The sequence below is a fragment of the Mustela nigripes genome, chromosome X (genome assembly GCF_022355385.1).
Source record: "Mustela nigripes isolate SB6536 chromosome X, MUSNIG.SB6536, whole genome shotgun sequence".
In the NCBI taxonomy this organism is placed as follows: domain Eukaryota; kingdom Metazoa; phylum Chordata; class Mammalia; order Carnivora; family Mustelidae; genus Mustela; species Mustela nigripes.
In genome coordinates this window covers 112402439-112415903 of record NC_081575.1, presented here as the reverse complement: position 1 = coordinate 112415903, position 13465 = coordinate 112402439, and the positions used below count along the sequence as shown (strand labels likewise).

At 38.0% G+C, this 13465-nt stretch overlaps 1 protein-coding gene across 4 annotated transcripts in view; it reads right to left on the bottom strand.

The window, feature by feature from the left end:
* The window catches only part of AP1S2 (adaptor related protein complex 1 subunit sigma 2), a 28399-nt gene continuing 14934 nt past the window's right edge, over positions 1-13465 (bottom strand). Inside the window, exon 5 of one of the 4 annotated variants that reach the window (XM_059384582.1) lies at positions 1-1600. In XM_059384582.1, the coding sequence (XP_059240565.1) occupies positions 1553-1600 (48 nt within the window). In that variant the 3' untranslated portion in view covers positions 1-1552. Of the gene's footprint in view, positions 1601-4711; positions 6128-6760; positions 7712-12844; positions 12953-13465 lie in introns of those variants that run through there. The other 3 variants (XM_059384585.1, XM_059384581.1, XM_059384584.1) reach the window with 3 other exon arrangements.

Below are 13465 nucleotides of genomic sequence, written 5' to 3'. Positions count from 1 at the left end.
AAGGTTTTAAAAGCGGCATTTATTGATTGAAAATAAATGTGTAGATAAGCTCTCAGCGTGGAAGCCACATTATTCTTTAGTGAGCTCGAAGTACATGAAAACTTCCATCTTCCATCATTTGTCTTATGTGTGCTTTTAGCATCCACCTTCACGTGGAGGTGAATTTTTGACATTTTACTGAGAAAAATTTAAAATTCTTTCAGCAGCTCCCCATAGCTTGACAAACTTTTGCAAAGAGAAAGATAAAAACACACTCCAGTGGTGTACGTCGAACATTTATTACAACTAATCAGTGATGTGATAAGACAGAGCTAACATGGCCTGAATATGTGTATTGGTCACAATCACAACAAAGCTTAATCCAGCCCAGCAGATACAAATGAAAAGTGTAAACCGTGAAGACGTGTCTACATACACAGAAGTATGTATAAAAGTTGACACTGAAACAACTGTATAGCCTTAAAAAATAACAGGGCCCACTAATGTCATTTGACCTCATTCAACTCTCACTTTTACATGAAACGTGTTATCTGCTTTTATAAGATTTCTGATAACTAGGCATTGCCATGGAAGGGAAGGAAGCTGCCCTCAAGTTTGCAGCACTTGTAAGTGGAGGAGAGCAAAATAAACTTGGCCATAACAAGCACCCCAGGAGGAACAAGTCGTGCTTGAAACCATGACTTAAGCAACACTTATCTTACACTTAACTTATCTTACAGAAAATAACTTCTCTACAGATAATGTGTTCTTCTCTTCACAGATGCTGTTGTGAAGAATTCTGGTAAGTCAATGTTTCCGTTTTTATTTGGGGGCCTCAAAAGCTATCTAAGTCACTAAATCGTTATGACCACGAAAAAAATCTGTCTCAGGAGTTGAACGTTCCGTGACCTTAAAAGTAACGTGCTCACTATTAAACAGTCGATCTCTGTTCCTCGACCCCGGTTTGGAATGCCGGAGAAATAATTTTTAGCGTAAAACGCATCATTTCAATTTAGTCATTTGTGTATTCCCTTTAAGTATGTAGTTTCCAATAAGGGTCTTTGGTATAAATTTGGTTTTTTTCTGAAGTCTCAATATAAACAGTTAAATTTTAATTCATTTGATATGTGAGTATCGATTCCCTTTATTCTCAGATATGCTGAAATGCTACACACTAGTCTTTGGTTTCATAAAGCCAGGATGCATATTATAATTTAACAGTTTCCTTTGCCAAAGACGGTAATTAATGAATGTGAATTGCCTGATTCTGTCGTTCTCATAGATAACATGATTCGATTAGGAGAAACAGATCTATTAAACTTTAAAATATCCAGAAAAGGTAACTTTCTTTTTCTGCATCGTTCTAATTTCTATTTAAATCCCTTAAGTTATCACTTGATTAACCAAAAATTCCCTTTAAAAAAAAAATTTGTGTAGGCCTGAATGAAGCAGCTTAGCAAAACAGTAATACTGACAAGACGTCATCTTATACCATTAGCTAACATGGACATGAAGGCAGTGACCATCTACAGTGTGTGAAATGCCACAAGAAGTCATCAACAAGGGAGGAGAGTTATGTCAGTCCAATTTCTTCAAGAACACTACGTGGGGTTTCAGCTTCCTGTGGAGGGAAAATGTGAGACTCTGGTAAGCAGATCCGGGGAGGCCGGAGAATGTGAAACCGACACGGAAGGATGTGCAAGTTTCAGAGAACAATGCAAGCCGGTCATCGGTTCGGGCACATTCAAATACTGAAAGCAGGCGGTTATTTAGGGTTTTGCGCCCCAAATGTCAGAGACCACAGAAGGATATTTTCAGCATGCATTAAATAACTAGTGATTACCTACCAGTGAGCTGGGCACCATTGCTGTCACACAAAAAGCAGGCAAACCCATTGGCAATTTAGGAAATCACTGCTATTAAATTAGCTACAGGAAAGGTAAGTTACCTTAGTCTTAAAATCCAAAGCCTCCCCTAAGTAAAAACCAGGGAAAACCCAGAGTTCTTCCAAATCATGTTTTTTTTTCTTTTTGGTCACATGTATTTATAGAAATGTCTTCCTCTGCGTTTTTACTTAGTTTTTGATTTAACTGTCCCCAGCAGCATAGCTTCAGAAACTCACCTTCCCAGCCCTCCCCCGGGCAACCAGTGGCTTCAGTGGAGGCAACATATGAGAAAGAAAACTCTAGGAGCAAAGGCATATTTTTGTCTTATGCCACAACCGATATTCATTTTTAAATGTCAAAGGAAGACAAAACCAAAGCAGGCATGTCTAGAAAATTATTAAAAATTTTCCAAAGTGGTTGATTTTGCACATCACAAAACCAGGACCAGGTCAAATTCAGTTATTACTGGCAATAATTTTGTAATTAAAAGGCATATGACAATTTAATGGAGAAAATGCAATTTTTAGTTTCCAGTAGTAAATTAACTTACTTTTGCATCCTAATTGTGGTACAGCACAAAACAAGGAGAAGAAAAATATTAAACCATAAACCCATACATTAGATTTAATTATATGTAAGCATCACATGGAGTAATAATCTTAAGTAGATTAAACTCTAGCCTTTTTCCTGATTTGGAAAACAAGGATCACAGTACTTACCTTCATGCATAGACATTTAAGGGAGAGAAGGCTTAGTGCCTGACTTCTAGAAAGTGCTCAAAAAATGTTAAATGGTAACATAACACAATTGAGACCTATCTACGTGAAGGTATTTAGCATTCAGTATTAAATAAAATACTATAAACCAGGCGCCTGGGTGGCTCAGTGGGTTAAAGCCTCTGCCTTCGGCTCGGGGCATGATCCCAGGGTCCTGGGATCGAGCCCCGCATCGGGCTCTCTGCTCAGCGGGGAGCCTGCTTCCCTCTCTCTCTCTGCCTGCCTCTCTACCTACTTGTGATCTCTGTCTGTCAAATAAATAAATAAAATCTGCAAAAATAATTAAAAAAAAACATTATAAACCGATGCTGTATGAAGTTTACATGATGATCTTTTAGTAGGTTTATTAATGAAAAATGGGTAAAAATCAGCTTTGGTGGGAAAAAAAAGGGGTTTTATGAAGTATTCTTGACCTCGCCCCCCGCCCCACCCCCACCCTAACCCTGCTACGTCAAAATGCATACGGGAGTGGGCCAACAAGGTTAATACTGCCACCAGATGGCCAGCGAGTGTAGACTGGAGGATGTTCTACAGCATGGGGGACTCGGGTTAAAAAGGGGGGGAGGCAAGGGAGGAAAGCAGAGTTGTTGAAGATGAAAAGACTTAATTGAGACATCAACCTGATACAATGAGAGCCTTATTAGGAATCTGGTTCTAGTAACCCGATTCCAGAAATGCAATTCCTATAGGCAATTAGGAAAAACTGAACCAGAAACAAGATATTAGGAGTTACTGTTAATTTTGGGGGGGGGGGGTGGTACTTTGGTCTCTTGGTGATCTATACTGCGGTATCGAAGGTGAAATGAGGTCCAGGGCTTGCTTTAAAACGCTGAGGCCAAAATTGGGGGGGGGGGGTGCAGGCAGATGACACAACAGGCGTCGTTACTAGGAGTACTGAGTTGAAGGGCGCTGAAGCCGAGGGGTGTGCACAGGAAGGTTCCTTCGAGCAGGTCTCAGAGTTTTCATGATCATTTTTAAAGAAAGTCTAATGGAAAAGATGCAACACTCCGAAGAATGTAGACCATGAATCACATACATCATAAATAATGAAATGATTCAAAAATAATCATTTGCATTTAACCCTCGAACAACACGGATTTGAACTGTACGGTTCCATTTATATGGAGATTTTCTACCGTGCAGTATGTTAAGTGTATTGTCCTCAGGGATTTTTTTTAGCATTTCTGCTCCAGCGAACTTTACTGTAGGAATACAGGGCACAGTACGTACACTGGAGCTGTGTTACTGGAATGTTGAGGTTATCGGTGAGGCTTCCAGTCAACAGTAGGCTATGAAGTTTGTGGGGAGTCAGATGTTGTATGTGGGTTTTCAACTGCTTGGGTCAGTGCTCCTAACCCCCCTCCTTGTTCATAGATAATGTTAAATAGTTCTTAACACCATATGGCCTTTACTGCATTTCTTAAAAGACGCCTACACTGAACTCTACACGGCTAACATTCTTCGCTTATCCGTGTAGAAATGTCTCCCATTCTATTCGCTGGGGCTGGCACGATTTCCCTTCTGTGCTCGCTGCCCGCAGTCCTGTATAGCATTTCATGAAGAGAACCATGTTACTTATCAAATATGCATTATTTAAAATGTGTCCTTTCTAAAAGGGCTGGCTTAAAGGAATTATTTATACATTTTACTCCTTGAGACTTGTACAAATAGTACATTAGTTTCTTTCACAAATTGTGCCCATAGTATAAAATGTTATTTTCCCATGTTAACATTGAAATTGTGGCTCAGAATTACCTAGAAGAACTCGTAGCTAAAGTAGTCACAGTCCTAGAAACAAAGTAGAATGGTGGTTACCAAGGGCTAAGGGGAAGGGAAATGGAGAGTTGTTTAATGGATACAGTTTCGGTTTCACAGGAGGAAACATTTCTGGAAGTCAGATGCACAACACTGTGGATATACTTAACAGTACTGAACTGTACACTTCACAGAATTTGCCAGCTTAACCACTTTAGGTTTTTTTACACGATTTAATAAAATTACCTGGAAAAACCAAAATATATCTTATTTGTCCAAAGGGATGGAGAAGAAAGAAGTCATTCACATGAGACAAAGTACATGCAATACTTTTATTTTAGACGTGCAAGAAAAGCGATTTCAGAATCTATGAACTGAAAGCAAGCAGCTGTATACAAATAACAAAAGAGGCAACATCTTGTTACAGCTCAGCACACAGCATCCAAAGCGTACTGGCAGGAGACAATGCATATTCAGCATTAAAACCAGAGGAGTAACATCTTGCAGGGTGGGGAGAGAGGGACAGAGGGAAAAAATGGAAATGAAAGACCAGTGTTTCCCAATGCTTGCAGCGGAGTTTCTCATTTGACAGCCCACCCAGATGCTTCAAATGTAATGCCGGCCATAGCGAATGGAAAGCCCTGCGCTGCGTACCTGCCTGCCCTACATTTTCATAGGTCTTCCTTCAGTGATAAGCCTGTTGGAGCTGCTTCTGAATTTGTTTAATGCTAACTTACTTTAAGGCTTTAAACCCTCTAGCTGTAAACAATGAGTTACTTGGTACTTCTCCTTTTATAATTAAGTTGCATGTTTTATTAAAAGTATACACAGTAACGATCAATATTGAAAGTCTTAAAATAAAACCACCGTTAACAAATCATTAAGTATTAAAGGAAGACAATATATCCTACAAAACCATAACTAGTAAAATATTAGTATTCGAGCGGAGTATCAGAATTTTAACTATATAAACCGTTTTGAAAATGTTACTTCCTATCGAAGAGAGATACTGTCGCAGAGACCTCTGACACAGCTTCCTGATCACTCTTCGAGGGACTGGCCAATACTGTCCAGCACAAATGTGATTGAATCCAGGTGGCATCACAAACTTAAGAACTGGGAATGTTTGACCCTTAAATACTATGTAACAGTACCGATTTTACTTTTTAGGAGTATTTCCAAATACTCTTTTCTGCGATACACTAGAATATGTTGGCCCATACAGGCTCTATCATAGTCCCTAAATAGAACTTCTTTTCTCCCACAACACGTGAAGACTAAGCCCTGCGCTAGGTCACTGCACTGCTCATTCTGCCAGAGCACTTCCACTCTGTTTTCTTTGGTGAGCATCTTATCGATGGCTGAATTTTCCTCTTACGAGACTTTAACCATAGATGGTTCGTAAATGAGGATGTGAACGTATGTAAGATGAAATACTACGCAAAACATTCATAGGTCATATCTCAAGAAATCAAACGTGTTTGCGAGCAGGAATAAACTACATCAAGATCACATATAGAACGAAAATAAAACAAAAAGAAAAGCGAGTCAGGAAAAACAATTACAATTGTAAAGGTATTGGTTGTGAAATGCTCTATTATACAAGATAGTCACCAAGCTGAGGACATTTTCTTTCATAAGTATATCAGCTCTCTATTTCCTCTGTGAAATTCTGCATACACGACGAGTAGTCATTTAGTACACAGGGACATTAAAATATTCATGACGTGGCTACAAAAGAAATGCATATATTCTTACACAGTATACAAACTGACAGACACAATCAGATTCCTAGAATGTTTAGTGCACAGTAAAGAAAATGGAAACGTAAAGTTTTGTTTTTGTTCTTTGGTTTATGGCTGAACATTTAACTTATAAACAGTGCTTAGGAGTTCCAGTTCCTCTTAAAGTAACTCTATATAATGATAAATGATACAGATACAGTAACTCTGTATAATGATAAACTCTCTATAATAACCTATATCTGACAAAATCCAAAAGCACTGTTACTAACAGGCTGAAAAGATTTTCAGTGTAAAATCGTCTGGTCAGTACTGAGTTAACTGAAAATTCAATTAGAATGCTACCAGTCTTCAAGTATGTCAGGATTTTATTACACGAAGGAAAGGAATTTAATCCCTTAATGAAAATCTCTACATCCTTAGGTGACCATAAACTCTTCTACAGATCCTAAAAGAAAATCTTTGCCAAGAAAAAGTGGAAAAGGAGTCACCTATTCGGTATTTTAAGTAGCAATGGAGGTGTTTAATGGTTCACTTAGCTTAACTTCGGAAGACTACACCTTTGAGACGAAGGATATTATTATTATTATTATTTTTTAAATAATCCTCAAGATAGATTTTAAAGAACTCTCTAAAAAAGATTTGTTAAATGCCTATGCCTACAAATGTATGTGAATAGAGGTTTCTCATATCAACAAGGTAACCTGAGATGAGGTTTTAAACGGACCCGAGAGTGTCCAGAGATGGATTTCTGGGGACTCGAAAATCCCTGAAACTAGAGGCAAAATTACAGATTTTCCTGAGAAGAGGACCCGTGGCTCTTCGGACTCTCAAAGGGATTATACCCCCGCCAAAAGGCTTGTGACTCAAAGTTTAAAACTGCTCATTTGAGGGCTTGTAAAATATCCTCATTTTAATATTAAAGTTGGCATTCTGAAATGATAGGCTACAAAGTCGTGTAAACTGTTCAAATATGTAACCGATCCTTTATACAGTAACCATTAAATACAAAAGTATCTGAGAAGCGCCAATTAAATTTAATCCTCAGATAATTCTCGAGACAGATTGAAAAGAGTTTTGCTTTTTCCCCCATTCAGAATACAGTGGCATAAGCCAGCAAGTTAAAATAATACTAGTAATGAACCTCAAATGCTTCATTTTCTTAAAGAAGCTCTCATTTTCATAGGGGAATTCTATTTATCTATTTCTGTACCAATGACACTAGTGCTTCACGGTATTTAAAAATACTTTTTTGCCAACGAACCTCTAAACCTATTTCAATATTCTCTGTAAAAAAAATAAATTCTAAGTCCCAATGATGGATCATTATCGGAGTAAAATTCCCGATGAAAATAATCAGTTAAAGAAAGTACTGGGACTATCCCTTGGGATTTAATGTAATAAGACTTTTCAGGTGATGCTAAAATATAAATAACAAACTTGACAAGATTGTAAGTACAAACTGAGTTCATAGATCCTGCTACATCTGATGCATGTCAGTACTCCAGCACGTATTCTAGTACGCTTTCTTACACCCAATGAAACTCCTGCTGTGATACATATTCTCTGTTTTCTGGAGAGAGAACAAGAAAAGTTTAAGTCTGTCAACCTTCCACCTACATACCAGTTCTTTGAGACTCTATAAAATTATAACTTTTCATCTTTTATGTTTTCTCTCTTAATTTTATACACACATGGGAAAACCAACCAGGGAGAGCTTATGCCACTGTAAGAAAAGAGAAAGGTAGTTTCCCCAAACAGGGCTGAGCACACCACCGTTCCTCCCCGGAAGAGACTTACGAGGAAAGGCAACAAACAATCCTTAAACAAGACTGCCTGGCATTTCTGACAGACCTTTTACTAAATTAGTGAAGGAAAGGACAGATGATAAGATAAACTTCTTTATAGCCAACGATCCATATTATTATACTTAAACAAAAAATGAGAATCCATCAATTGTGGCGGATATTCTTTATAGGGAGAAACGCCTCTTCATTGGAAAAGCTTCCTTTAAGAGGAAAAACCCTAAAATGCACAAAAATAATGTATTCTTTTACCACTTTTAAGTTGCTGTAACATGTTTTCAGTAATTTCTGTTTAGATGGAGTCTGAAAAAGTTGTGCTAAAAATACCTTAATGACCACCTAAACTTGAAGGTTGATTTTAAGCTAAGTGATACAGGTATGCCCATATTAACCAAGTTATTTCTTCTCTTATATACAAAGAAAATATTATAGTTGATTGAATATAACTCCAGTATTCTGGGCCCTCACACCACCAGGATATCTTCTGAGTCATGGAATAATTAATTTAATTAAGAACTGGGGAGGTGGAGCGCCAAGTCTGTCACAACACACGAGGGGTCCTGGGCAGAGGCAGAACTGCTCTCTTGTTCCACTACCCAGCAAGCCGAGTTCCTCAATACGCTAAAATATCAGTGATTTCAATTATATGGGAATAAAGGCCAGAAGGAAAACAGAAAAAAAAACTGAACCACGTATGTTCAACTTTCCTCCATACCAAAAGGAACTTTTTTCTCAGTCCCCTACAAAAGGAAGCAGAGGTAGTAGGAAGTGCAGGTTAACACAGCAGAGGAACTGTTACACCTCCTCTTAACACCGTCTACAATTCTTAAGACAAACCCTATTAACCTTAAAAATCCCCAGATATTTACCGTATTAGGCTGATGCCTCAAAAGTAAGAGTCTGGGAAACTATAAAGAAACTGGAAGCTAGCACTTCTCTGAAGGCTTACGTCCTGTTGAGATCAGTGCTTAAGTAAACTACTGATACTGGACCCCAAACTGAAAACCTAGTCTCCTGTTTTTCTCTTTCTAGCACACAATGTGTTCAAAGAGCAAATGATTTACATTTAATGAAAAAGGAATTCAGTGTAATTTGAAGTTACTGCTCTACTCATTTTTCTTGTGAAGGGGCTTCACTTTTTCCTTTTACTAGAAGTAGCATCCTCTATCCTTCACGTTCTAGAATACAGTGGTCCTTTTTATTGCCCCTCACTGAATTCTGTGGCAAAGTCCCTACTCTTGACTCTGGAACATTATTCCTTATGCTTAAAGACCAAAGGGCCAGAGAACATCCGAATTCACTTAAGATCTATGTTTAGCAATGAATACAGAGAATTGAAAGCCCTTCTGAGGTACCTTTTAGATGACACAGCTCATGGTGTCAGTCTTATGCCACCAGCAACTGAGGCGCTAGTAAAGTCAAATAATTTTTTTATTTTTTTTTTTTAAAGATTTTATTTATTTATTTGACAGACAGAGATCACAAGTAGGCAGAGAGGCAGGCAGAGAGAGAGAGGGAAGCAGGCTCCCCGCTGAGCAGAGAGCCCGATGCGGGACTCGATCCCAGGACCCTGAGATCATGACCTGAGCCGAAGGCAGTGGCTTAACCCACTGAGCCACCCAGGCGCCCTAATTTTTTTATTTTTTTAACATTACCTTAGCACTGAGTAGCAAGAGCAATATGGTTGTTCTAGATGGTTAGTGTCTAAAATGGCCAAGAGCACACAAATGCTTCACTTTATATGCTGAAGCTTTTCTTTTTAGCAAATTCTACTCTAATTTTACCTAATGGGACAACACAATGTGTATTCTTCCACTCACAGAGTTTCATTTTGTCACTAAAAAAATTTACAAATTAAAATTTTATACTTCTAATACAGGTTTGTTTTACACTTTTAGAAAAGGGGGGGCCTCAAATATTTTCAGAGGTAATGCTGCTAAGTTAATGTCCCACTCCTGATCTTTTCTCACTTTACACACCTTGAATGTCTTTCCATATCACTGCACAGAAATCAATCTCACTTCTTCTACAGACGGGTAAGTTTCATGTATGGCCATACTATAATTTTCTTAACCTATCTCCCACTGATTAACATTTGGGTAAGTTCCAGTGGCTTAATATTATACTGAATTTTAGTGCATTTGTGTATTTCTATTGGATACAATTCCTTGAAATTTAACTGATGGGTCAAAAGTATACAAATTTATCTGTTAACAGGTATCACCCAACTAATCCTCCAAAGTGGAATACAAGTTTAAGTGCTCACAAGCAGCAGACAAGAGGGTCACTCATCCTTGCCATTTCAAGAACAAACCAAAAAAAGTTCTCATTCATATTTTCATTTACATTCCCTTATGTAAAAGGGCCATTTTTCTTTTTTCTTTCATCTGCGAATTATTTATTTATATCTACTGCTGTCTTTTCCTATTGTGCTGTTGATCTGTATCACATATGTGAAGTTTCTTTAAAATGATGGGAATAGGGCGCCTGGGTGGCTCAGTGGGTTAAGCCGCTGCCTTCGGCTCAGGTCATGATCTCAGGGTCCTGGGATGGAGCCCCGCATCCGGCTCTCTGCTCGGCAGGGAGTCTGCTTCCTCCTCTCTCTCTCTCTGCCTGCCTCTCTGCCTACTTGTGATCTCTCTCTGTCAAATAAATAAATAAAATCTTAGAAAAAAAAACAACCCAATTACCTTAACAGACATTAACTGATTTGGGGTTGAGGAAATGGAATTATATAGTGACATCCCACAAGCTCTGCTGTGGGTTAGGTGCTGAAGTCAACCACAGATTATCACCCTAGGCACTGGTTAGCAAGTAAAGGTGATCTGGTGACTCACAGTGGTGATTTTTATCGCCATTTACATGTTCTTATTAAGCCCATTTGTCCTTCTTTTACAGTTCTTTGGGTTCCCCCCTTCTACTTTTGATTCATTTCAGCCAGTCATTTGTACTCTGGACTATATGTTATATTGAAAAGATGTAGCAGTCTATAAATATAAATGGAATCTTTATACATCCTATCGTGTTAAATTAAACCAGGTTTTGCAACTATAGCACTACTGAGACTTGAAGCTGGATGATTCCTTGTCCTAGGAGAGCTGGCCGGGGCACTGCTGGACATTTAGCAGGACCCTTGGTCTTCACCTACCAGACGCCAGTACCACCCCACTGCCGGTCGTGAGGATCAGAAAAATACGTCCTGGCATTGTTCAATGTTCCGTGAGGAGGCATGACTGCCCCACTCCCCAGCCCAGCTGAGAACCACTGAGTTAATCTAATTGTCTCCAGTTGATGGACAGGTAAAATGACGTTCTAGTGTGCTTGCCTGTATTTGTTAATTTTTCTGTAATAGGAACTTTTATTTTTAAAAAAGGCAACAGAGGAAACAATAAAAGAAAATTTTAAGGAATGTGTCCGTAGGGGAAAAAAGAACTAAAACCCTGAAATTTTGAGAAAGTACTTTTTAAAGAAAAAAAAAATCACCAACAACTAGGAATAGACTCTTTGCAGGTCCTAGGGTGTATGCAATCATTTAGATCAGGATCAGGATTGAAAAAAAGGACAGAATAGAAAATGTGGGATGGCAAAACGAAATAAAGTATTATTTAATAAAATATTTTTCAGTTTATGTGCATGTAACTATTATGACATAAAAGTATATTTTACCACTGTGGGTTCTTGTCAAGTATCTTGAAAACCAGATTTACAGCTGCTGATGTTTAAGTTACTCCAACTTCTCATTATTACAAATAACCCAGAGGAACAAGAGGGCTCAAAATGAGTTAGAATGAAACAAGGGGAAGGGGGAGCCTCAAAATTCTGAACAAAGAGCTCAAAAAAAAAAAAAAAAAAAACCTGCACATAGAGCAAAATGATTACAAGCTGAAAACCAGTGACCAAGGGCATTGGTCAAATTTCTTATAACACGTTAACAAGCAGGATTTGTTCTGCCTTCTGTTTTTTCTGTATCTGCCCTTTTAAAATACGCTGGCATAAGAGTATATAGCCTTGTTAACTTTTAGCCTAATTTAAAAGAAAAAGGTTTAGGCTTGAAGGTTTTAACAAACAGTGGAAATTATGAGTTTGTCTAATTAGACCAAAACCTACGAGGATTTATATCAAAATACTCTTTGCTGTTAAATGACATTGTATGTATTTGAACACACCTAGCTGTTATAAAACAATATACAATATTCTTGAGTTTGATTAGCATACCCAAATATTCTTAATTAGCAAGATTTTAATTAAAAATCCCAAAACTTCATACTAAGAGGCATGTTATTAAATACTCTAAGTACTTATCCACTTAAAATAATTTTAAGTTACAGAAGTCATTTTTAAAAATCACTTTTTCTAAGATTCTTACCTTTCCATTTTTATGCAGTCCAAAAGATTTATTCTTACTTCCACAAAGATGGTGCATAGTACTAAGATCTATCATGCAGCCCCAGCACTAAAACAGATCAATTCTAGCAGCACTAATTCTCCATAGAGCACCATTTTCTCGTCGAGGCAGATTAACAACGGCAAATCCCAGAGAATCTATTCATAAAGTGGGTCATCTCGGAGTGGAAGCCAATTGGTGAGTGTGATGCTTGCTTTTGGTACCTCACTTATTTTTCCTTGCTCAGGCTATGTTAGTGAGAAACGATACCAACAGCAAACAAAGCTCAAAAGGAAAACCCCCACAAATTTCAAAATGATGCTGTTAGTATAAAAAAGAAAGGCTGACACATCTCCAAGCGCCGATCAACACCATCATGCAGCTACCGCTGAGGTTAAAGCCCAACGCCCAGTGTTTTAACTATTCGATCTTCACAGATCAGGCAAGGACTTGAAATCATCTCACGTGCAACAGTCTTTGCATAACACCCCATCTTATCCATGCCACAAAAACGGTAAATTTGGTAGTTACCAATAAATAAGTTGGGGGTCAAAGGGACTAAAGCCTTAGACTGCTCTTATCATAAGATATCCTCAGACAAACCTCCCCATTCTTCATTCTGGCTCTATAAAATTAAGGAGCAGAGAAAAACTGGTAAGTGCCTGACTTTACAAAGAAAATGCACTCTGTATTCCCTTGGTCATTAGATCTATGTTTATAAATCAACGGTACCCCTCCCCCAAGTCCTCCCCCTCAGAAAACTAGCTTAAAATAGGCACTTAATTGGTGGTGTTGGGGAAGTGTTCCAAGTATTGCAAAGAATGTCAATTTCGTAATCTCAGCATGTTGCACCTTAGTAATTTAGGAATCAAGTTAAGTACCAGTGGCATGTTAAGAAAACCTGTGCTAAATTCCAACAAACATTAAAAATTGGATAATGGACCAATTTTTCTGGGCTTTATCCCCAAACTTAATTATGTATACACAGAACCAAATACCAAAAATACAGAATTCAGAATTCACTCTAGAAATGTCAAAACTGAACCACTGTTTACCAAGTAGCTAAGTAAAATTAAAAAAGGTATCTTTATTATTTAATCACTATGTCTGAGGTTTTAGCAATTATTATTCAAATACA